We start from the raw sequence: 22,297 nt of genomic DNA, 5'->3' as shown, positions 1-22,297 counted from the left end.
GAAAACCAGCAGCACGGGATATACAACACGCGGAATGAGATATCAGGATATGTGTATAAAGGCGACGATGTACATAGCGACTACCATTACGGCGGCTTACCCGGCTGCCCCGCAGGACCTTCCGCCACTCGGCCTATAGGGCTGACAGATGCGTGTATGAATAATAATAATAATAATAATAATAATGCCTAAACCGAACTTGGTTGTCAGGGCAATGGCTACCCATCTGGGTGAAAAACTCACGAATTGGAATTCAACCTGTCCCAGTTCCTCGCCTCTTGTCGAAGATAAGCGTCTTCTTTGGCGGCATCCATAAAAGGAAGTTTTAATCGATCGTAGGACGCATGCCGTCGAGTTGTGTTCAGCTCTTGGCGGTAGAAAATGGACCATAGATCACTATCTAGGAGCAGGTTGCGGAGCCTTTTTGTGGTTCCAGAGCTGGATAATGCTGGCTTAAAGAATAGATGTGCTTGGAGTTCATATGATTCCTTGATTAACTTATGCCAGTGCTTGGAGACTCGTGCTGAGGTCAGAACCGATCGCATGTCCGTGTAAAGGAAGATCTTTTCGAGGATCTCGGTGGTTAACAAGATGCGGTGCGGCTCGGCCATTCTCTCGATATTTGCCATTATGGTTGTCTGAAAGGGCGAAAAAAGTGCCGGTAACAAGCCGGCTTTATCAAGCGTTTTTCTTAGGCAAAGCACTAATGTCGTTGCCCGAGTCGGACACTAAAGACACGCTAATTCTAGATAACGATATCGAATATTATTCTCGACCAATGAAGCTGGACCGGCTTCGGGCCATCTAGATCTCCCTTTCTCCTTCCTACTATACTCTCGCCACGGTAAAGTTTCTATAGACATTTGCCGAGGAGCGGAAGCAGGCCTAAGGCTTACCTGTTACGGGGATAATCGCGGCGTTCGCAATGCAAACGCCATGGACTTTGAGATTGGGCCAGTAGAAACAATTGGAGGTGAGAAATCCGTTAACGGCCAGATTTGGTATGAGAATTTCTGTCCCGATGGCGTTTCGCTGCTAATGTACCCAAGGCCAACACATGGATGACGCGCAGTAGATCCATATTGCTCTTGACTTTCTTGTGTGGTCTGCCGTTGTTTTCAAAATGGAGTTCTAGGGCAAAGGGTGAGTTTCTAGGTCAAATTTCCCTATCTACAGACATGTGCGCCGTTATAACATCCACCCAACGCGTCTGCAGATTCTGGAATGATTTCATCGAGACTGCAAACGTGATAAAGACTGTTGGTACAAATACCGCAAAGGCATGCGAGTGATCCTGAAAGGATCTCCCGGTTTTTTTTTTTTAAAAAAAACACCATCCAGGGGTCTTAGCATGCATTTGGGGAAGGACGAATACTCAAGGAATCTATGGGACACGGCCGAGGCTAATTTTCGAAAAGCGAATGTGAATATGGCCGCGGTTTTCGAGATGGAAATGCCATGGACTTTTAAATGAGTGGGCACGGGGCTTTCCTTTACAGAGAATAAAGAGTTTATACGAGGCCTGGTTTTTGACACGGTCATAGGTAAGACTATGTTCAAAATGCAACTGGTCAGCTTGTTCAAGTGTGCGCTGAAGCTTCTGAAACCGACCAACGTCTCTGAAGAGGAATCAAGGAAAAAATTTTACGACGACAAGAGCAAGCCGAAGTTCATCGCCGTAAAGGGTCTTGAGTTACGCTATGCCAGACTCATCTTCAAAATCAAGGAGAGCAGTGCGACTCATCATAGCTTGTGCTTTACCACTGACATCGAATTCAACGAGCCGGAGCATTCAAATACGTTCCCCTCTCTCGCCATTAATTGCAAAATCAATCAACTACCTTCAGAGCTGCGCCTGTGCCAGTTCCGTATATTCCTCACATCACCTCAATCCCAAACGTGGCCCGACCCTGATCATTGTTTCCAAATCCCTACTGATTATGTAGATCAGGAATTGACAGAGAAAGTTGAAGACACCTGTCCTTTATGATCGGTTACGACTCACGGTACGAAGCTAAGTCTAGAGGACTTGGAGACTTCTCTGCAACATGAAGAGCTTATCTGATGCCGCCCGAATCTCTCCTTCGTTAGTTTGCTAGCGGACGCGAAGAGGAACTGTCCTGTCGAAGCTTCACAAATGAGTTTTCAGGTGAAGATACTGGAAAGACTTGTGTCGGTTTCGGAACCGCCATCGAGCATAGCCAAGAGAATTGAGAGGGGAGGAATCAATATCATATTGACATATATCCTCGCATACGCAAAGCAGAAAAACCTCACCTGTGCTTCTGACATCAGTATACAAATGAAGATGCCGGTTTCCATCACCAAGCGTCTGGGATGGAGGAAGATGCCGACCATCAACAGCCCAATTACGAGGAAGTTTGATTATGGGTTTTGGCACACAAGGTCCGGTATCTTGGGACAAAATAAAAACCTGTTTGTTATTGAGGCAAAAAGCTGTACTTGGGTAAGCATACATGCTATCACTTAATTGCAGTGCAACACATACTGATCTTATTTATATATGAGGCAGGCAATGACCAGAAAGCAACGAGGGAAGACAAATTTCCCCATTTATGACGTGCCAGCTGACAGTTACACATGATGTTTTAGGAGCAAAATGAGAAGCAGGAGGCAAGTACATACTGGTCCCCATAGACAATTAGCAACAACGTAGGGCTAATGTGCACGCTGCTGCAGTAGAACGTTGAAAAGTGTACCTGGGAGTATCACCAAAGCCAGGAGCAGCCCGCTCTAAAGCTTCTGAGAAAAGCTGATGGTGGCAGCTTCGACCGTGATACCCGTCTATTATCAGCGTAGCTCGTACACACGCTGTGGCTCTGTCTGATTACCCCCGGGACCCTGGCTACGGCCATGCATATTGTGACAGTTCTACCATCGAGGTCTGCAGGCCTACCGAGAGTTCTGATTTTACAGATATTACTGTCACTGTCAAAGCAGAGAGTGGTGGTGATCACAATGACGGATACATCAAGATAAAACGCATTGACAGCGGTATTACCAGTGAAGTCTTGCTGCCCATCCAGGATACATGAATCTTTTGAGGAGGGTGGATGACTGAGAAATCGAATCAAATGGAGAGAAATCACAGACATGGGCATAAAGTTGCTGGGAGGACGTATATAACTGGAGATGGGCGTGAGTATGGAGATTGTGCGGTTGTGATTATTGCCTCGAGTTGTTGACTTTTGACTGGTAGTGCTATCACGGAGCTGGATCAGTGGGTTGAGGGACTTGGGGAGTGGAATGTGGTAGGGGGTTTTCATTTAAGGGCTTAGTTGATAAAGGTGCTTTCCGGGATCTTTTCGTGTGCGTGTATTAACCAGGTGTTTCATGTACGGTGTATGATTAGAGATAGGGTTTCTGGAGTAATGAAAATGCGGTTTCAAGCTGGGTATTTATTTGCGAATTGGATGTCTCTTGACGATAGCTCTAGAACTGCTTCGTCGGACGAACCAATGCGTATTATATAAACCTATGTAGCTAACAAAAGGCTGTATCAGGTTTATTTTATTGATTTATTTTCTTAATTGGATTCGACCTCGAATTCTTTCAAATAGCCCTAAAGCTTTTGAGATGGCACAGTCGGCTAAACTCCAGTGTCGTACGACTAATTGGCATCGCTGATGCTGGAATGTAACAAAGCAATGGCCCTCGAACGCAAAGATCCTCGTTGATCCAGTCATCGCCTGCCAATACTAGGCTCAAGGATCAGAAGTTTTCGGTTTTCTGAAGATGACCCCGATATGGCTGCCGAGGCAGAGTGATACAAGAAGATGGCGGCTGCTGTAGTGGCATATCAGGCCTTAGGACGCGTGTTCCCAGACGGAGTCGATAGTCAGGAGTCTCGTGAGTCTTCTGTAGCGTAGTGACGCTGTTCTTAGGCCCGTTGGAAGTGGGGTTGTTTGCGGTAGAGATCTTTTTTTCTTCAGGATAGCGAACTGTGGCAGCGCAATTGGCTCAATGTTGTCTCAGTGGTACCAGGTCTGGCAAGTATTCGTTGTCCGTCTTTCATGCAAAATAAGGTTCCAACATTGCTCCGCTTAAGCGGTGTACTTGGGATCGATCTCGCTTTCTTCAGGTTCTCGTACGCTTCTGGTAGCCTGTAAAACTCGGATCCCAGCTTGCCGTGATCTCCTAGTAGAAGCCACAACAGTTTTCCCGGGACTTGTAGGCCCTATTGGACTATTTGATGGCTTAACTGAGCCGAATTCTGTTCAGAACCAAGGGACTAAAGTGACAGGCACAGTAAGCCTGGACAGCATCTGCATTCAGCACCATTTGTTTCGAGGGTACCAGGAAAGCCACAGATTCGAGAGAGCATGAGCAAGCCATATACCTGATAATATGGCTGACTATTCTAGATGGATGATGGGTAAAAAGAGGGAGAGGAGAAGATGGTGTAGATTATAGGGGCAGGCTACTTGGATACACCACCTTCACTGCTTTCAATGCCCATGACAGCTGTATGTCATTCACTGATTTGATGTCGAGAAGGAACTAGAGGATTTGTGAGTGGAAATTTTTATGCGGTAGCGTACTTCAATCTGAACATTATGTTGACATCAGTAAGGGTCCAGGGCCAACCCGGTATTCCAACTCCCTCATATAATACATACATTAAGTGCTGCAAAAGAAAGACGTAACATGAAAAGAAAAACAGAAAGAGTATGCTCCTATCTATAACGTAAATCCAAACAAACGAAACATGATTATCCCAAACATAAATCGAGAGTACCGTACCATCACTAACCAAAACTAGCTGACCTGATCATCCTGACCCGACGCCGACAGTCTAAGAGCCTACTCGTTTCGCCTTGCAAAACGGCGTCTCTTAGCCTGACTGGGTCGAGGACGTCGGCGTTTCTTTGGAGTAGTCGCGGCAGAGTCCTGCTCGGGAGGCGATGGCTGTTCGAGCTGCGAAGTGGTGGCTTTAGAAGTCGGGGTGATTGTATCGGATATAGGACCTCTCTGGCTAGCTTTGCCCTCATCGTGGTTGGCTTGTATCTCGAGTTGGTTATGAAAGACGACATCGGCTTCGACACAGTTGAGGTCATTATCACCAGCACAGTACGGAATGGCCATTTGAGAAACAAGTCGATGATTGTAGTCGACGGGAGAGGGTGGTGTGGTACAATCAGGTGTGGTGAAGCTAGAAGGCGCAGGGGTCGTAGATCTAGACGTAGTCAGAGAGTTTGTGACTGAGCTCACTGTCGAAGAAGTAGCCTGAGACACAGAACCCAAAGAGTCAAGGGTTTGACTCGGTTTCGTGGATGTCCTATCTATGTAAGCGTCTGTTTGACAGATTGTCTTTGGAAAGACGTGGGGTACTCACTCAGAACTACCGGGATCGAGTTGAAGCGAGCTGGAGAGTAGGGAGTCCATCTGCTCGTATAGTGAAGGTTCAGCTTCGGGCGAGAGGGGGTACAACATCTCAAGTGACGATTGGTCGAGCTCTGCGTGATGTTCTTCCAGCGCAGAGTCATCCATGGAGATGGTACTCTTTCGAGGAAAAGAGGCCATGACCAGCACAACTCCAACGATGATAAGGAGTTGAGCGCGTGTGGATAGAGGCGAGGGCCCTGTAACTCTGCTCGAGTCTGATTTTGCTGTTTTCGAGGGCACTTTAACTGTGTTTGTCACCGTAGTATGAGGGTCACCGCTGTTCACGAGATCATAAATCCCAGTAAACGCGTCGCTACCTTTTCCAGGGCCATGGGCATTGATAATGCCGTTGGTCAGGTCAAGACATCCCGTAATGACTGCCGTCATGCCAATAGTGCTGGTCAGGCGTCGGACGTAGTCTTCTCGAGGGTCGTTGGGCTGGAGGGTGAAGATGGTACTCCACAGGGAGAGGGTGACCACGAGGCCGATGAAGGGGAAGAACATGTTGTTCTGTGTCTTGTTATGTGATGGTAGGTTTGATCTTGGTGATGAGATGATGAGTTTTGGTATTGATGGTGGTGGTGGTGGTTGATGTACGAAAGGTGAGATTAGAAAAGATGAAGAGGAAGAGAAGAAAGAAGAGAAAAAAAGAAAAAACATGAAGACGAGAGTAAATAAATAGGCGCTACTCGAGCAGTGAATGCTCGATGACCAAGTCAAATAGTGCAAACGTGCAAACACGATTGTATCCCAAACCCAATGCATTACTTTTTAAGGAATCTAGATAACTCAAAGAAAGACAACCGAACTCCTCATAAGCTCCAATCGTGTCTGAAAAGAGGGAAACGAGAAAAGCAGAAACGAAGCTCAACGGAAAGTAACCCTTTAATCGACATCCATCTCCTCCTGAGTAGTACCATCCACCAATAATCTGGTCTTCTTCTGCTGCCTGAGTCTCTCCTCGCCATGCAATCTGGACATCTTGGTCGATTCGGCGGCCAGAGGCTGACCCTCTTCTCTCTCCCGGAGCTCCTTGCGAATGAGGTGCTCGCCCTCGGCCACCACCTTGCGGTCTTCCTCGCGCTTGCGGTCGCGAGCCAGCTTGCCTGCCAGACGGCTCTTCGTGAACTGGTGCTCTCTGCGTTGGCGGATCTCCTCGACTCTCTCCATAGCCTTGACGGTAGCGTTGACGAGGTTGCGGTCGTACTTGACGGGGGCGTTTCTCTTCTTGGCGAACTGCGACAAGACAAGCGACGAGTCGACGATCATTTCCTTGCCACGAGTGGCACGGTGAGTCTTGGTCCACTTGAGCTTGCGCGGCTGGCGCTTCATCTTGAAGTTCTTATGGCATTTCGAGCGGCAGAATCGAAACTGACGAGAGTCGTTCCTGTTACCGTTAGACTTGTCCTCAACCCCTGCTTCTTTATTTAAATCCCACTCTCAATGGAAGCGACGTACCGGACGAATGTAATACCCTTGCTAGGGTAGGTCGGCCGTGACTGTTATACCGCAATTCCTCCGTTAGCAATGCCGCCCAAAAAAAAATCATCTCATGCGATCCCGTCACTTACGCAGAAATGGCACGTCTCAACCCTGCGACAATTAGCAAATAAATTCTCCCAGCGCAAGAAAATGGGATAGAACAAACCTCATTTTGCACGATGTTTATGTACAGAAGGTGGATGGTTGAAGGTAGGAAAGAAACATTCGAAATCATCAACTGAAACTTTTGCGGAGCGGATGACGCTAAACCCGATTGGGAGCTTGCGGCGGCGGTCCGATTTTTATCTCGACTTCCGCCGGGTTAGTCTGTCCCTCGTCCGCCGCCTCGAGAAGAGAGAGACCTCTTGTTACTGTTTACTATCAGTTGAACTACGCTTTTACAATGGCCTCCACGTTAGTTATGGGACTGGGCGTTGCTACGGCCGCCTTCTTGGTAAGGGAACATAGGACATTTCGGGGCCATAATCGGAGCTGACTGACCCCTCCGTCTACAGGGTCGTGCTGGTCTTGTCGCCTACCGTCGCTCTAAGGGAGGTATTGGTGCTGCAGGCAAGGCATTCTACAAGGGGTGGGTTTCTCCAGGGTTCAGCGTTGGATATACCGTGTTAGGCCTCGGCTGACTGGAATACAGTGGATTTGATCCTCGGATGACCCGTCGCGAAGCCTCTTTGATTCTCGAACTTCCGTATGTTATACAGTGACCTAACACGATGTTGACAATGGGGATTCGGTCTAACATTCTCTACAGAGAGCGCACCCTCAACAAAGACAAGGTCCGCAAGAAGCACCGCCAGCTCATGCTCCTCAACCACCCGGATCGCGGCGGTAGCCCCTACCTGGCTACGAAGATCAACGAAGCGAAGGAATTCCTCGACAAACACGCTTAGTCGACCCGTATCATGCGACCGAAATTCGGACACACGAGCACCACGAAGTCCCGCCCCGTCAAGTGAGGGGAAACGTTGAATGCAACGATCAACCAACGAGACGGCACGAATCGGACATTTGGGACTGATACCTGGGTATCGACGATTGTAACAAGAGATATTTCTTGTTTGGGTGCATAGCGAGGCGTTGGTTGGATTTTTGAAGATGGGATATAACCCGGATGTACTCCTGTATGGGAGTGCTTGTATTTTACCATTATATTATGTGTCTATATCCTGACGAGATCGCCACTCTTGATTTATGAGAAACAATGGATTATTCTGTATTTTTAGTACTACTGCTTTCCTGAGTTCGTTGCCAGTCGTACTCACTCGTATTCGCATTCGCAAGGGGGAGGGTTTGTCAGTGAGGAAGATGCGATAATCTTATCACAGCATGCAGAATAATCATCTTTCGTCTCGCACGTGTAGAGAAAGCAGAGGCCGCAGAGCAGTCAGATCTACTCGGGAACACTCAGTGTATGTATCCGTCTTGCGGGTGAGTTTCTCATGTCTCTCGTCGGAGCTCGGGGACGACGGGTTCCGTTCAAAAGGCAGCAGCATCGATTCCTTGATCATCTCCATCCGTCCATCTTTGAATATTGAGACGGGAAACGGCTTATGATTCATTCCGGCAGTCTCTGAGTTAATCTTGTTTGTTCCTGGACTGGAGGTATTTTTTTTTTTTATATAAACAACCTACCTTGGAGCATTCACGTGCCGTCGTTCTGGTTGAGTAATCTTTCTACTACCACGACATCTTCTCCATTTCGCCTCTCCCCGAGTTCTTGCCGTTGCTGGATCCGTCGTCGAATGATCCCGACTGTGGTCCTTGCGCGGCTCTACGACATCGACTGCTAGCAAACAGGTCTCTCACCTGTCACTCTTCAACTTTACATCACTTTTTAAGCTGTCAGACGACCCCGCATTCACGTCCTCGAGACATTAGTACCCGCCACGCTCATACTTCCTACTCCACTTTGCGACTGAGAGCTCCCGAAATTTCAACGAGCAACGAAGACGATTCAGACAACGGTCGCTGTGAATAATGGAGGGCATGGGGGATGGTACTGAGGGGTTGGGCTTTGATATGCCCATGCTCATGAACCAGCAATCCCATCTTTTCGGCGCATATGGTCAGGATGGTTCGCCTGTGCAGTCCGTTCTCCCGGCGTTTCAGGACGAGCCTTCGATGAGCACAGGGGAGGATCAAAATGATGCCAAAAGAAGGCGGATTGCAAGGGTGAGGATGCTCTTCTTTCTGCGATAGATGACTGTGTCAATGACTGCGGGGCTGACAAATTGTTCGTATTTGTTACAGGCTTGCGACATGTGCCGGAAGAAAAAGATCAAGTGCGATGGCAAGATGCCCAAGTGTTCGCATTGTATCAACTACAAGACCGACTGTGTATTCACTCAAGTCGAAAAGAAGCGGAATCCGCCAAAAGGGTATGTCCAGAACGATTGATGACAGATGTGCGCGTTTGCCTCCATAGCGCTGACGCTTGATATTCATATAGTGCCAAGTACATCGAGGGATTAGAAAATCGGTTAGGACGAATGGAGTCGCTGCTACGACTTTCCGGCCTTTTATCACAAGAGGATGGAGGAAAGACAGATCTTGGGACACTGGAGAAGCGTCTGGCGGACCGATCGTTTACCAACGGACTGAATGCCGCGAACCCCCCGTCATCGCAAAACCAGAACATGAGCAATACTCCAAATGCGTCAGGCACGCAGACCCAACCGAATACCGCACCCCAGAGCCACCAGCCGTCTCCCCGTATAGAAACCCATTCGATGAGCCCGCGCACAGCCGCCACATCTCCCGGGTCGCAAAAGGACGAGACAGAAGTGGAGGCCCTGTCAGATATGATGTGTTCTTTGGTTACAAACAACTGCGGGGAGACTCGATACATTGGTAAGCCTTGTTTAGTTAGCGTCTGGGGCTAAGCAAGTGTGGGCTGATCATTCTATGTCTAGGGTCATCATCGGGATTTTCGATCTTCTCTCCTAAGGGTATTCAATGGGTCAACGAGAAGACAGGCGATACTTCGTTTCAAGACATGATTTCCTCCGCCTACGTCGATGACAATAAATGGATGTACTGGAAGCCCGAGGTTTTCAGCGATATCTTCGCTCGTCGTGTTTTCAAACCGCTGCCGCCAAAAGAAGAAGCAATATCGTTATTCCGGGATTTCTTTGCGAATTTCAATTGTATGTTCCCATTATACCATGAACCGACGTTTATGCATCTGGTTGAACGGCAATATTCGCGAGATCCATACGAGGGTTCCGGCTGGTGGGCCAGTATCAACGTGGTCCTGGCTATTGCGCACAGGTTACGAGTCATGAGCAACTTGGTTCCTCAGGATGAGGACAAGAAAGCTTGGCTATATCTCAAGAATGCTATGGGCGTTCTGACAGAGCTGACTATGCGGAATACGGATCTTTTGAGCGTTCAGGCGCTGCTCGGAATGGTGAGATTTTTAACTTGCTCCCATCGTTTCTTGCTGTATTATTCTAACATGTGTACAGTCTCTCTTCCTGCAAGGAACGCCTAACCCGCAACCTTCATTCTTCTTGGTCGCTGCAGCGATTCGTTTGTCTCACAGCATCGGTCTCCATAAACGGGGCTCTGGTTTCGGTTTGAACCCAGTTGAGGTAGAGCAGCGAAAGAGAGTATTTTGGATTTCATATATGCTTGACAAAGAGTAGGGCAACTAGCCGTCATCCCTTGTCCATTAGCAATTCTGACTTCTCTAGTATCTGTCTCCGCTCAGGTCGACCTCCTGTACAAGATGACGATGATATGAATGTCGAGCTACCTAGCGAAGATCCCCCGGATAACATCGGCAATGTTCCATTGGCGGATGGGAAAGGGAAATTTAACTTGTTCCGAACATTATGTCGATTCGCAACCATTGAAAGCCGTGTGTACAAGCGACTTTATTCCGCCAAAGCGTCGAAGCAATCTGACGGAGAGCTGCTGAACACCATTGGTGATCTCGACAAGGAATTGGAGGAATGGAAAGACAGCATTCCTGTCGACTTCAGGCCGGAACACGATATCAAGGCCGCACATACGCCTTTGATCCTGCACGTCGTTGTCCTCCATTTCGCTTACTACAATTGCTTAACCACCATCCACCGGATGTCGGTTCATCACGGTTATTGGACAAGCCGTCTGTCAAACTACGCTATCCAGGGTCTTAATGCAAGGCCGTTGAACCCCAGGGTTTTCTTATCTGCAGTTCTGTGCGTCACAGCTGCGAGAGCCTCGATCAACCTAATAAAGTATATCCCGCAAGGAGACTTTGCTTGTGTCTGGTGAGTCCCGTGATGAATGGAATTCTATGAAACGTTCCTAGCTAATTAATCAGGTTGATCCTCTACTATCCCGTCTCCGCATTGGTTACATTATTTGCCAACATCCTCCAAAATCCAAATGACGCCCGGGCTCGTTCAGATGTGAAGTTGATGAATGTCGTCGTCAACTTCTTGTCCACGCTTGTATCGGATGAATCTAACGGGAGCATCAAACGCATGCTTGGTCTATGCGGAGAGTTCGAGCGGATAGCCAAGGTGGTGCTCGATAAAGCCGAACGAGAGTCTCATTCCAAGAAGAAGCGCAAGACAGCGCCAGACGATACCGCCCCGAGTCAACCCCAACAACGAAACGCCCCGCCACCGTCGTCTTCTCGGAATCCTGCTAGTGCACCGCCTATGACAACACCGTTATCCTCGCCGCTCTTCTCTAATGATGCGGCGCCTAATGGGCAAACTAATGGACAGTCTAATGGGCAAACCGCCTTTTCTCCTAGTACAGCAATGCCAACGGACACTGGTCTACCTGGCGACCTCCCCAGCAACGTCAACACCATGTCCGGGTTAGGACAAGACTTCCAGGAGATGTTGAGTCCCAACAATATCGGAAACGTCGGGTTCGATCAACCTTTCGGGGGAGCTGGAAACAATCCAATGTCCTCGTTTCAACAACCGTTTGTCCCACAAGATCTGTGGCAGATGCCAATGACCATTGAGTGGGACTGGGCCGACATGTCGAGCAATTTCCCGGTGTTCGACTCGGGAATGGACTCCAATGGCCCACCGCCGCCGAACGAATCGTGATTATGAGACATGAATAAACTGATAATTGGGCCGAAAGTCTCACAGACTAGGTTTTGATTGAATGGAGTTTACGGAGTTGGGAAAGGCGCTTCTGTTTCTTTGATCATTTTCTTGCTGGCACTTGAAATCTGTGGGATACTAGGCGCACCGTGTTCTGTCTCTACACTCTACCAACCACTCCACTTCGTGAAGATATGTCTTGGGTAAATAATATTGATTTTGCTGTGGCATGTCTGGGGCCGAATTCACCTGAGACGGACAGGCAAAATGTAATTACCGCAAAAATGCTTTAGAACTACCCTGTATACCATATAATGATGATATCTCAATTCAATCCTAGCTTTATTTCATTCTCATTAAAAATCCGTAAAACGTCCATTGCCTTCGCTGCGATTCTGCGATTCTGGCCTCGAAAACCAGGCGGATGACTCAGCCGGCGGCGGAACCGCGAAAAATCCCGGCCGACGTGAAGGCGTCACTCCGAACCCGATTTGATTAGGCAGACCACCAGCAGCTCTCTTCACGAGCTTCAGTCGTGTACCTTTACCTTTTATCCCTTCAATTCTTCAATTAGAATACCCACGGGGCTTGAGAAACTTATCACTGTCGAACTAGTCGTCCTAACTGTCCCCGCACAAGCCAAGCCGTTTCCCACCAACGCCCATCTGGGCTCACCTTTCCTACGACCATGGCCACCTCAATACTCCGACGGCCAGGCAATCTCGCCCGCTACTCAAGAACCGCCGCAGAATGCATCCCCCGCGCACGCCCAATCCCTACATACACCCGCCAATCGAGACTATCAGCCCTCATCACCGCGCACCGGAGCACAAGATGCTATACCACCGGAGGCCCCGGAGGCCCGCAACGCAACGACCAGAACGGACAGAACATCCCCGGCCAAAAGCCTGAGAACGGAGGTGATCCGAACCGGAATAGCAAAGGGCCCGAGGAGCCGCCATCGAAACTGAGCAAGGAAGAGCAGGAGGGGTTGGATAAGCTGATATCGAATTTGAAGGAGGGGGTGCCGCCATCGCAGCATCAGTTGCTGGATGATATTCGGACGGTGTTGATGAGTGAGGGGTTACCGGAGGAGGTGAGGGATTATATTGCGGAGCATGTTCGGTCTGGGCAGGTGCCGTCGCTTATGGATTATGTCAAGTTCACGCGGTATGTGTCGAAGAATATGAAGACTTATGCGGCGAAGATGGAGGAGTTGAAGAGGAAACGGGAGCAGGGGATGAAACCGGAGGAGGCCGAGGAGGAGCAGAAGAAGGAGGAGAAGGAGCAGGAGGGAGAGCAACAACAGCAGAAGCAGCAGAAGGGCAAGGATCAGTGGAATAAGTCGCCGAACTTTAGGACCCTTGAGTTCCGATTTGATCCCGTTACGACTTTGATTAGCACGATATTGGCATACTATGTCTATCAGAGCTTCTTCCCCGGTGAAGGTAGAAAGGAGATTACATGGCAGGAGTTTAGGGCGAATTTCTTCGACAAGGGTCTTGTGGAGAAGTTGACCGTCATAAATGGTGCTCGTGTCCGGGTTGATCTCCATCGCGATGCCGTGGCCAATGTCTACCCCGATTCCCCGGCAAGCGAGCAATCCTTCCATTACTACTTCACCATCGGATCAGTTGAGAGTTTCGAGCGCAGACTGGATGAGGCTCAGAACGAATTGGGTGTTCCCAGCATCGAGCGGGTTCCTGTCGCCTACCAGGATGAAGTTTCTTGGCTTGCAACCGTTGCATCGTTTGGTCCTACTCTTTTGCTGATCGGTACTTTCTTCTGGTTGTCGAAACGTGCTGGTAGTGGAGGCGGTCAGAGTGGAATCTTCGGCATTGGGAAGAGTCGTGCTAAGCGCTTCAACCATGAGACCGATATCAAGACCAAGTTCTCGGATGTGGCTGGCATGGACGAAGCAAAGGTTGAGATTATGGAATTCGTCAGCTTCCTTAAGCAGCCGGAGAGGTTCGAAAAGCTGGGTGCTAAGATCCCTCGTGGTGCTATCCTTTCTGGTCCTCCTGGTACTGGTAAGACGCTGCTGGCCAAGGCGACCGCTGGTGAATCCGGTGTTCCCTTCTTCAGCGTCAGCGGTTCGGAATTCGTCGAGATGTTCGTCGGTGTCGGTCCCTCTCGTGTCCGTGACCTTTTCGCCAACGCCCGGAAGAACACGCCCTGTATCATCTTCATTGATGAAATCGACGCCATCGGTAAGTCGAGAGCCAAGCAGGGTTTCGGCGGCGGCAACGACGAGCGTGAGAGTACCCTGAACCAAATCCTTACGGAGATGGACGGTTTCAACACCTCCGACCAGGTCGTTGTCCTGGCTGGTACCAACCGACCGGATGTTCTTGACAAGGCTTTGATGCGTCCTGGTCGTTTTGACAGACACATCTCTATTGACCGACCGACTATGGATGGCCGCAAGCAGATCTTCCGCGTTCACTTGAACAAGATCGTTACTAGTGAGGATATGGAATACTTGTGTGGTAGATTGGCGGCTTTGACTCCGGGCTTTGCTGGTGCTGACATCGGAAACTGTGTCAACGAGGCAGCTCTTGTTGGTATGCTATCCTTCTTTCTCTCACTTTGAATGCACAGTGCTAATAGTCTACAGCGGCCCGTGAAAACGCCAACAAGGTGGTCATGAAGCACTTCGAGCAAGCCATCGAGCGTGTCATCGGCGGTCTCGAGAAGAAGTCCGTCGTACTCTCGCCCGAGGAAAAGCGCACCGTCGCCTACCACGAGGCTGGACACGCCATCTGCGGCTGGTACTTCCGCCACGCCGATCCCCTGCTCAAGGTCTCCATCATCCCTCGAGGCCAAGGCGCTCTAGGATACGCCCAATACCTGCCCGCCGGCGGAGACACCTACCTCCTGAACGTCAACCAGCTCATGGACCGCATGGCCATGACCCTAGGCGGCCGCGTCAGCGAAGAACTCCACTTCGACACCGTCACCAGCGGCGCCAGCGACGACTTCAACAAGGTCACCCGCATGGCAACCGCCATGGTAACGAAATTCGGCATGTCCCCCAAGCTCCGCTACATCCACTACGAAGAAGACCAGCAGCAATTCCAAAAGCCCTTCTCCGAAGAAACAGCCAAGGACATCGACATGGAAGTCCGCCGCATCGTCGAAGAAGCCTACAAGAAGTGCCACAACATGCTCGTCGAGAAGAAGAAGGAAGTCGGTATGGTTGCGGAGGACCTCCTCTCCAAGGAGGTTCTCTCGCGTGATGATCTGATCCGTCTTTTGGGTCCCAGACCCTGGCCTGAGACTGGTGAGTTCGCGAAGTACTTCGATGGGCGCACCGTGCAGCCGCCGGAGTCTCCGCAAATGCCGACGGAGGAGCTTGAAGGGAAAGATGGGAGAGACCAGACTCCTATTCCGCCATCATGAATGAAATACGTATGGGTTTGAGATATCACTTGGGCTTTTTCTGTGTTGTATTTATTTGAGACGGTGCATTTCCTTTTTTTCTCCTCTTTTCATTTACCCTTTCTCATGTTGATGTTGATTCCTCACCATGTCATAAATATTAGAATCTTCTTTTTTTTCTATTTTCTCTTTTCTTTTTGGCATCGTTGCTTCTCCCCTCCGATTCCCGTCTTTGTTTCCGTTCCTCGTTCCTCTTTATCACCGATTTGCCTATGTGGACATTCACATGTATTCTATTGTATAGTAGGCAGTTATTCCTATCAAAAACTATTGAATGGTTGAATGATATACTTTGTCCTTATTTTTGCGTGAAGGGTGGCCGACTTTGGTGACCGAGGTTCCGGCACGTAAATATATATATCGGTTGTGGACGAAGGATTAAAGCAAGATTAAATATTTTCAAACGAAAGCACTTAAATCAAATTGTCACTCCTAGTAAATAAATTACCTGAACAGAAGACTACGTATTCAATATATATAACCCGAACCAAAAGGAAAACGAATAACCGAAAAAAAAAAAAAAAAAAAAAAAAAATCCTGGTTCAGACACTCACCAACCAAATAATAACCCCACAATCACACCCTTACTTACTCTTCCTCTCCTCGACAGCAGCACCCTCACCCGCCTGCTCAGTCTTCGCCTTACGGGCCTTCTTCTTACTGCTACCCTTGTACCTAGGCTCAACCGAGAACCGCGGAATAAACTGTCCCACACGAGCCTGGTACTCACTGTACTCGGGATACTTGCTCGCGCTAATCGACTCAGTAAGAGGAGTGCTACCCTGGAAGATCAGCAGGTAGCCCAAGACACCAAGACCAGTCCACTGGAGATAGCTCTCGGTGCGATAGGCGTTCCACAGATACATTGTGAGCCAGACAGCCTGTTCAGCGGCAAAGTTGGGGTGACGAGACAGGGACCAGAGACCGGAGACGACGAATCCGCGCTCCAGGTCCTCGGGGGTGAATTGACTCTTGTAGGGCTCGGGGATGCGTGCGTTCTTGTGGTACTCGTGCTTGGCCTGGTGGAAGTTCCATTGCTGCTGGTCGGCGAAGTACTCGATGATGATGAGGGAGAAGGCGACGCGGGAGAAGATCAGGTCGGGGAGTTCGAAGACCTGCGCATCTGGCAGTTGCGACAGGATGATGAAGTTGTAGGTCGGGGTTGTGATGAAGAGGAGGAGCAGGGATTGGGCGAGGGAGATAAAGACGATGTTGAAGATGAAGAAGAGGAAGCGGTTGTTGACTTTGGACTGGATGATTTCCCAGCGGTAGTCTTGGGAGCCGATTTTGTAGCCGCCTTTGCGCCAGTAGTTGAAGGTCAAGCGGAGCTGCGCGGGTCAGTAACCATGAAGAGTAAAGATGATGGGGTGATATGGGATAGTGAACTGACACTCCAGATCACCGAAACAGCAGCAATAGTATCCAAGCTCAGCGTGCGCACCCCCGCCAAACGCGCCCAAACCGCATAATGCACATTATAGACAGCTGGCAAGAGACTCCAGCACCGGTCGACTTGCGAGTAGTTCCGGTTAATCTCCGACCAAACAAGGAACAGAGCAGACGACGCAAGACAGAAAGTCAGCGCCGTGATAAAGGGGTTCGTGGCGAGGTAGATCTCCTTCAAGGCGACCACATCTCTGCCCGCTTCTTGCAACGCTGTCGGGAGTGATGTCAGTTGCGAGAGGAACGGAAGAACCGTTTGGTCGAAGGAAGCGCAGTCCACTGCCGACTGGACTTCAGGGAGAGGTAGCGACATTGCGAAGGGGTTGGAGGCTGCAGATGGGAGGTTCGTGGGGAACAGTTGGAGGTGGGTTGTTTTGTTATGCGAAGATCGCGCGCTTGCCGGATTAGGAAACGAGCTTGGTGAGTTTATGCCTGGGGTGTCGAGGCCCTAAGGCAATAAGACATGAACATCGCGCACGCGTTTATCCGCGAAGAACCGTCCTTGCCTCCGCCAGCAACTAGAACAGACGGTCATGAATATTATCAAGCTTTGATGAATGCCCTGATGGGACTTTCTCAATATGTCACGAATCCTGTGTGTGGCTGAGAAGCCGGCCATTGCAAAGGCCGTGGCTCAGCATCTGTCCGGAGGTTCCTTTCAAACAGTAAGTATACAAACTTCTCTAAAGAGATCTAAATAAATGCAGCGTGCTAACATATATAGGTCCCCATTCGCGGAAGTCCATATGTCAAGAACTATCTCTTTGACTTCAACTTCGGGAATCCTTGGGGCACCTGCTCAGTTACCATGACCAGCGTTATTGGTCATTTGACGGCCCTCGACTTCGAAAGTCATTTTAGGGGATGGACATCCTGTCCGCCTGGTTCGCTGTTTGAGGCCCCAGTACAAGAGTTTGTGTCCAACGTACGTAACACTACTGTGGTTCGGTACCAAACCGTAACCACTAACCTCTGTACAGGATAAGAAAGCAGTCGCACGAAACATCGAGGAACAGGCTGCGCGATCCAGAGCCCTGTTTATCTGGACCGATTGTGATCGAGAAGGAGAGCATATCGGGACAGAAGTCCGGAAAGAGGCACGACGAGGGAATGCGCGGATTCTGGTTAAGCGGGCGAGATTCAGTAATACTGAAAGGGCGTGAGTAGTCATATCTTGAATCGTTTAGGTACACACTGACAACCTTTCAGTCACGTTCTACAAGCTGCACGGGCTCTGATCGAGCTCGATGAACTCCAGGCCAACGCTGTAGCTGCGAGAATCGAACTCGATCTGCGAATCGGAGCCGCGTTCACGCGCCTACAAACACTACAACTGCAGAACCTCTCACCAATTCTAGCAGAACAACCCATTAGTTATGGTGAATGACTTGAAACCTTTGGTCCCTCAGTTTTTTCTGACAGTTTCCAGGATCCTGCCAATTCCCCACCCTAGGCTTCGTCGTCGACCGCTACCTACGAGTAAAGAACTTCAAACCCGAGAAATTCTGGGGCATAAAAGTCATGCACACCCGAGATAACATCAAAGTCAACTTTCTCTGGAGACGAGTGCATCTCTTCGATAGAGCTGCAGTGACGATCATGCTCGAACGATGTCTGACTGCTAAAAAGGCCAAAGTCGTCAAGGTGAACCAGAAGCCCACGAGTAAGTGGAGGCCTTTGCCGTTGACGACGGTTGATTTGCAAATGATGGGGAGTCGATATTTGCGCATGGACAGTCAAAAGATCATGAAGGTACACCACCGTTTTCGAGTACTTGACATTAGTAGATGCTAACACTACCAAGATCGCAGAGGGCCTCTATACGAAAGGTTTCATCAGCTATCCACGTACGGAAACAGACCAGTTCGACAAGGCCATTGATCTAAAGAAGCTCGTTGAGAAGCAATTCCCCGACAACAACTGGGGTCAATATGCCCGAGAGTATGTCTCCCATCCACAAAGTCAAAACAAGCACTAAAACACTAACGCCTTCCAGTCTCATCAACGGTAAATTCAGAACTCCCCGCTCAGGTCGCCACAACGACCGGGCCCACCCCCCCATCCACCCGGTCTGTTGGGTCGCACCATCGGCGCTCCCCACCGCAGACGATCGAAAGGTCTACGAGTTCGTCGTTCGGCGGTTCCTAGCATGCTGCTCTGAAGACGCAAAGGGCCAAAGCACAGAGATCGAAATCCAGTACGGCGATGAATTTTTCCACGCCAATGGCCTGATCGTCCTGGAAAGAAACTATCTTGATGTATACGTGTACGATAAATGGGAGAGCAGCCAGCAGCTTCCGAAATTCGAACCAGGGGAGATGTTTGAGCCCACGGAGGCTAAGATTTTTGATGGAAAGACATCGCCTCCGAATTATCTGACTGAACCTGAGCTTATTGGTCTTATGGATGCGAACGGTATCGGTACCGATGCTACCATGGCTGAGCACATCGCTAAGATCAAGGACCGGCAATACGTCGCAACACGGAACCGAGGATCGGGTCGGAATTCGGTGCAGGAACTCATCCCGACGCAGCTGGGTGTCGCGTTGGTTGAGGGATATGATAATGTCGTGGCTGGATTGCCGGATAGTCCTTCGTTGAGTAAACCATTTCTGCGTAAAGAGATGGAACTGCGCATGCGAGAAATATGTGCGGGGACCAAGACGCGGCAGCAGGTTGTCTTTGAGAGTCTCGATATGTATCGAGAGGTGTTTATCCATACGCAGAGACGGATTAATATGCTTAAGGATGCTTGTCGGAAGTATCTAATAGAGGGCGCGACGTCGTGATCTCGTTACATACATAGAGGAGTTGAGATCTACAGTGATACCCCAGGTTGGACTAATGGTATTGTTAATGCCAGAAAATCATTTGTTTTATTGAGGCTTGACAAATATGACAGAACAATCAGCAAGCAATGGAAACCAGACCACACACAGAGTCCAATTGCCATGCTTGCCCCAATTGCCATGCTTGCCGCTACATGGAACTCACGCACTCACTCACACTCACACTCACGTAAAACAATTGAGTAAAAAGGGACTTTAGTTAGCCCAAAGCGACGACTTCAACCCCGCAGTCTTGCTGGGCACCGGGGTTGTTGGGGTAGATGCCCATTTTGACGATTCAAGCCCGGCTTTCTTGGGCGCCGGCGACGCTTCCGACATCGAGGCCCATCTTGACGATCTCAACCCCTGGTTTTTGTTGGCTGAGGGGGCTTGTTTTGGTTGGTCCCCCGCCCATCGGGACGACTCTAGGCTGCCTTCCTTGCTGCCTGGGGACGCTGGGACGGACTCGGCCGCAGCCCAGCGCGAGAATCCCAAGCCGGATCTCTTCTCTGGGGCGGGGGACTCTCTCTTCCTCCCTTCCTTGTTCTTTTCCTCCTTTTGCGAGACGACAGGGGCACAGGTATCTGCCTGTGTTAATTCCTCCTGTGTCTCCTCCTTCCTCTCCTCCTGAATATTCCCGACGACGTTGTTAGCAGGGACCTTGACGTCCATAGACACAAGCATCTCCTCAATGCCGTCTCCCGCATCAAGCCGGAACTGGATCCCAAGCTTCTTCATGCACTCGAGGAGGTGGGCATAATTACCCTTGTTACTCCTCTCAAGTCGGTCAAGTCTGGCTGCATGTTCAGCCACAGGATAGACCTGCTCAGCAAGCCACTGTGTTTCAGACTTGAACCGCTCGACGTGATGTTTGAAAGTCTTGGCCAGTTCCTCTAGGCTGATGTTTTTCACGTCCGTGGCATAGCTAAAAAGCTTGCCGTCGTGGACGATGCGCTTCACGATCCGGTTGATCTCGGCATCGTGGTGAGCGACTTTCTGTAGGTTGCTTTCGGCTATGACCAGCCGACTTGTAAGATGCTGATTGGCCTCTTCGAGGTTGTAAATAGTTGCAACCAGGACATCAACATTGGTAATACTTCCCTCCTTATTCGGGTCCAAGGGGGAGTTCGTAGCAATCAATTGCTCAAGAGCAGTGATGCGTTCTTCCATGCTCTGGAAATTGGCGTTCAAAGCATGCTTTCCCATCTCGGATACTTTGTTAGAGCCCGAGAGGATGGCTTGGTTAATATTAGCTTCCAGAGCTTCCTGCTTTTCTCTAAACCTGTTGAGCTCTCTAAAGGTGGCTTCCACGTCAAAAGGCACTAAACTAGTAGCCAGTTGGATGGAAAGCACACGTTCCACAAGATCTTCAAGCAGCTGAGAGACGCAGTTACTAGATGCTATAACCGGCTGTAAACTATCCTGTAACTCATCAAAATCTGCGGTTAATCCTTGGATTAACCGTTCGATATCAGAGTAGTGAGGATGTGATAAAAGGAAAGAAGAAGAGACCTGGGAGGAAGACTCATCGACGCTTTTTATACCTGAGTCGCAGGCAACAGTACCATACTCTTCGTGTTCTGCCCGTTGCACCAGGATGTTGGAAATATCTCTCTGAACCTCAATTATACCGTCGATGCTGGAAATTAGGTCGTAAAGGTGTGTGATCGAAATTTTGTTGTCGTAATCGTCGGAGAGTCTCGAGCAAGCGACTGATGCGTTGACTTGTTCGATTTGACTCGACAGCTCATTGTAGACATTTTCGATAATGCCTTGGATGGCCTCGTATCCGGGCTGAATGCGTTCTCCTATGCTGTTTAAGAAGTCCGTAATTTCTCCCATGTTCGTCTTGAGGGACGCAATATCTTCGGTGATGTTTGGCGTGATGCTTGACATGAACCCGTTCAAGATGCTGACAAGCTCATCACGAGATACTGAACTGGACAACGACAAGCGATCTTGAAGTAGTGTCTGGACAATAGTTGCGAGAGAATCACCGGACTGGTTATTCGGAGTCATATCCATAACCGTTTTGTTATTCTCCTTCCAAACGAAGAATAGAAGCGAGAACCCAAAAAACGCCAGTGCCAAGCCTTCCCAAACCGCCTTCACAGCACCATTATGCGATTCCAACCGCGGATGGAGACATTTCCTCAGATGAATACCAATAGCATGCGGATCAAACTGCCCATTACTGCCAGAAGTGTCAGTAGGAGCCCGATATGCGGATAGATTGGTAATGTTTCGACTAGCCGTGTATTTTTCCATGGCGCACTTGATAATATCATCAAGTTCCGATGGGAAAGAAGGATGTTCATTGAGCCAAGCGTCACGCTCCTGCAATATCTCGGGGAAGATAATAGGATGCATTTCCTGGAGGGTGTAGATGGCGCCAGTGATCTGGAAGGAACTAACGGCCCGCTCGAGAAACGAGCGTGTGGGATTGATGTTGGTGAAAGGGACATGGTGATACATGCCCCAGAGGTTAGAGGTGAGGAAGACGATAGTTAGGATGGTTAAATCCATCTTGCGAAATGTCGATTTTGGTGCGATTCAGTTGGTGGTCTGGTATTTTGCAGACCTAAGACACCATATATATACTTGGGATTAAAGTCCGAG

The 22,297-nt window shown here is 49.5% G+C and overlaps 10 protein-coding genes across 10 annotated transcripts; 4 read left to right on the top strand and 6 right to left on the bottom strand.

The window, feature by feature from the left end:
* Positions 1-239: 239 nt before the first annotated feature.
* Positions 240-629, bottom strand: ASPGLDRAFT_39950 (F-box protein; the record flags this gene model as incomplete). Its single annotated transcript, XM_022545150.1, has 1 exon — positions 240-629. One exon carries the CDS (start codon positions 627-629, stop codon positions 240-242), a length of 390 nt encoding a protein of 129 aa, XP_022396132.1.
* Positions 630-2,693: 2,064 nt separating this feature from the next.
* ASPGLDRAFT_1052459 (uncharacterized protein) lies at positions 2,694-3,416 on the bottom strand. The gene has a single exon (XM_022539485.1). It carries the CDS (start codon positions 3,285-3,287, stop codon positions 2,730-2,732), a length of 558 nt encoding a protein of 185 aa, XP_022396131.1. The 5' UTR covers positions 3,288-3,416; the 3' UTR covers positions 2,694-2,729.
* A 1,117-nt stretch (positions 3,417-4,533) lies between these two features.
* Positions 4,534-5,112, bottom strand: ASPGLDRAFT_52700 (uncharacterized protein). The gene has a single exon (XM_022547819.1). The coding sequence runs from the start codon at positions 5,104-5,106 to the stop codon at positions 4,825-4,827; it is 282 nt and encodes a 93-aa protein (XP_022396130.1). The 5' UTR covers positions 5,107-5,112; the 3' UTR covers positions 4,534-4,824.
* Positions 5,113-6,271: 1,159 nt separating this feature from the next.
* ASPGLDRAFT_1052199 (uncharacterized protein) lies at positions 6,272-7,096 on the bottom strand. The gene is made up of 4 exons (XM_022539484.1): positions 7,055-7,096; positions 6,978-6,999; positions 6,845-6,905; positions 6,272-6,793 (listed from the first exon to the last, which is right to left on the bottom strand). Exon 4 carries the CDS (start codon positions 6,736-6,738, stop codon positions 6,292-6,294), a length of 447 nt encoding a protein of 148 aa, XP_022396129.1. The 5' UTR covers positions 6,739-6,793; positions 6,845-6,905; positions 6,978-6,999; positions 7,055-7,096; the 3' UTR covers positions 6,272-6,291.
* A 128-nt stretch (positions 7,097-7,224) lies between these two features.
* pam18 (putative mitochondrial DnaJ chaperone (Tim14)) lies at positions 7,225-8,196 on the top strand. Its single transcript, XM_022547818.1, has 4 exons — positions 7,225-7,342; positions 7,404-7,477; positions 7,541-7,594; positions 7,658-8,196. The coding sequence occupies exons 1-4, from the start codon at positions 7,292-7,294 to the stop codon at positions 7,794-7,796; spliced, it is 318 nt and encodes a 105-aa protein (XP_022396128.1). The 5' UTR covers positions 7,225-7,291; the 3' UTR covers positions 7,797-8,196.
* A 687-nt stretch (positions 8,197-8,883) lies between these two features.
* Positions 8,884-11,966, top strand: atrR (transcription factor atrR; the record flags this gene model as incomplete). Its single annotated transcript, XM_022541485.1, has 7 exons — positions 8,884-9,078; positions 9,157-9,284; positions 9,356-9,756; positions 9,819-10,315; positions 10,374-10,549; positions 10,602-11,165; positions 11,219-11,966. 7 exons carry the CDS (start codon positions 8,884-8,886, stop codon positions 11,964-11,966), a joined length of 2,709 nt encoding a protein of 902 aa, XP_022396127.1.
* A 688-nt stretch (positions 11,967-12,654) lies between these two features.
* ASPGLDRAFT_136979 (ATP-dependent metallopeptidase FtsH/Yme1/Tma family protein) lies at positions 12,655-15,368 on the top strand (the record flags this gene model as incomplete). The annotated part of the gene is made up of 2 exons (XM_022541488.1): positions 12,655-14,530; positions 14,584-15,368. 2 exons carry the CDS (start codon positions 12,655-12,657, stop codon positions 15,366-15,368), a joined length of 2,661 nt encoding a protein of 886 aa, XP_022396126.1.
* A 585-nt stretch (positions 15,369-15,953) lies between these two features.
* On the bottom strand, positions 15,954-17,181 carry ASPGLDRAFT_180982 (DUF1295 domain protein). Its single transcript, XM_022542980.1, has 2 exons — positions 16,798-17,181; positions 15,954-16,735 (listed from the first exon to the last, which is right to left on the bottom strand). Exons 1-2 carry the CDS (start codon positions 17,161-17,163, stop codon positions 15,992-15,994), a joined length of 1,110 nt encoding a protein of 369 aa, XP_022396125.1. The 5' UTR covers positions 17,164-17,181; the 3' UTR covers positions 15,954-15,991.
* Positions 17,182-17,376: 195 nt separating this feature from the next.
* On the top strand, positions 17,377-19,855 carry ASPGLDRAFT_52692 (DNA topoisomerase 3). The gene is made up of 7 exons (XM_022547817.1): positions 17,377-17,515; positions 17,575-17,775; positions 17,831-18,009; positions 18,060-18,229; positions 18,280-18,602; positions 18,655-18,791; positions 18,847-19,855. Exons 1-7 carry the CDS (start codon positions 17,432-17,434, stop codon positions 19,637-19,639), a joined length of 1,887 nt encoding a protein of 628 aa, XP_022396124.1. The 5' UTR covers positions 17,377-17,431; the 3' UTR covers positions 19,640-19,855.
* Positions 19,856-19,894: 39 nt separating this feature from the next.
* ASPGLDRAFT_61848 (uncharacterized protein) lies at positions 19,895-22,204 on the bottom strand (the record flags this gene model as incomplete). The annotated part of the gene is made up of 1 exon (XM_022548488.1): positions 19,895-22,204. One exon carries the CDS (start codon positions 22,202-22,204, stop codon positions 19,895-19,897), a length of 2,310 nt encoding a protein of 769 aa, XP_022396123.1.
* Positions 22,205-22,297: the final 93 nt, after the last annotated feature.

The sequence above is a fragment of the Aspergillus glaucus genome, assembly GCF_001890805.1.
Source record: "Aspergillus glaucus CBS 516.65 unplaced genomic scaffold ASPGLscaffold_31, whole genome shotgun sequence".
In the NCBI taxonomy this organism is placed as follows: Eukaryota; Fungi; Ascomycota; class Eurotiomycetes; order Eurotiales; family Aspergillaceae; genus Aspergillus; species Aspergillus glaucus.
This window is presented reverse-complemented; position numbering and strand designations above follow the sequence as displayed.

Excerpts from the sequence above, each read along its gene's own strand:
- ASPGLDRAFT_1052459 (XM_022539485.1), bottom strand. The coding sequence starts at position 3,287 with ATGAAAACCCCCTACCACATTCCACTCCCCAAGTCCCTCAACCCACTG.
- ASPGLDRAFT_52700 (XM_022547819.1), bottom strand. The coding sequence starts at position 5,106 with ATGGCCATTCCGTACTGTGCTGGTGATAATGACCTCAACTGTGTCGAA.
- ASPGLDRAFT_1052199 (XM_022539484.1), bottom strand. The coding sequence starts at position 6,738 with ATGAAGCGCCAGCCGCGCAAGCTCAAGTGGACCAAGACTCACCGTGCC.
- pam18 (XM_022547818.1), top strand. The coding sequence starts at position 7,292 with ATGGCCTCCACGTTAGTTATGGGACTGGGCGTTGCTACGGCCGCCTTC. Across the intron at positions 7,343-7,403 it reads TTGCTACGGCCGCCTTCTTG|GGTCGTGCTGGTCTTGTCGC; the intron begins GTAAGGGAACAT and ends CTCCGTCTACAG. Across the intron at positions 7,595-7,657 it reads TCTTTGATTCTCGAACTTCC|AGAGCGCACCCTCAACAAAG; the intron begins GTATGTTATACA and ends CATTCTCTACAG.
- ASPGLDRAFT_180982 (XM_022542980.1), bottom strand. The coding sequence starts at position 17,163 with ATGTCGCTACCTCTCCCTGAAGTCCAGTCGGCAGTGGACTGCGCTTCC. Across the intron at positions 16,736-16,797 it reads CTGTTTCGGTGATCTGGAGT|CTCCGCTTGACCTTCAACTA; the intron begins GTCAGTTCACTA and ends TGACCCGCGCAG.
- ASPGLDRAFT_52692 (XM_022547817.1), top strand. The coding sequence starts at position 17,432 with ATGTCACGAATCCTGTGTGTGGCTGAGAAGCCGGCCATTGCAAAGGCC. Across the intron at positions 18,230-18,279 it reads AGAACAACCCATTAGTTATG|GATCCTGCCAATTCCCCACC; the intron begins GTGAATGACTTG and ends GACAGTTTCCAG. Across the intron at positions 18,603-18,654 it reads ACAGTCAAAAGATCATGAAG|ATCGCAGAGGGCCTCTATAC; the intron begins GTACACCACCGT and ends AACACTACCAAG.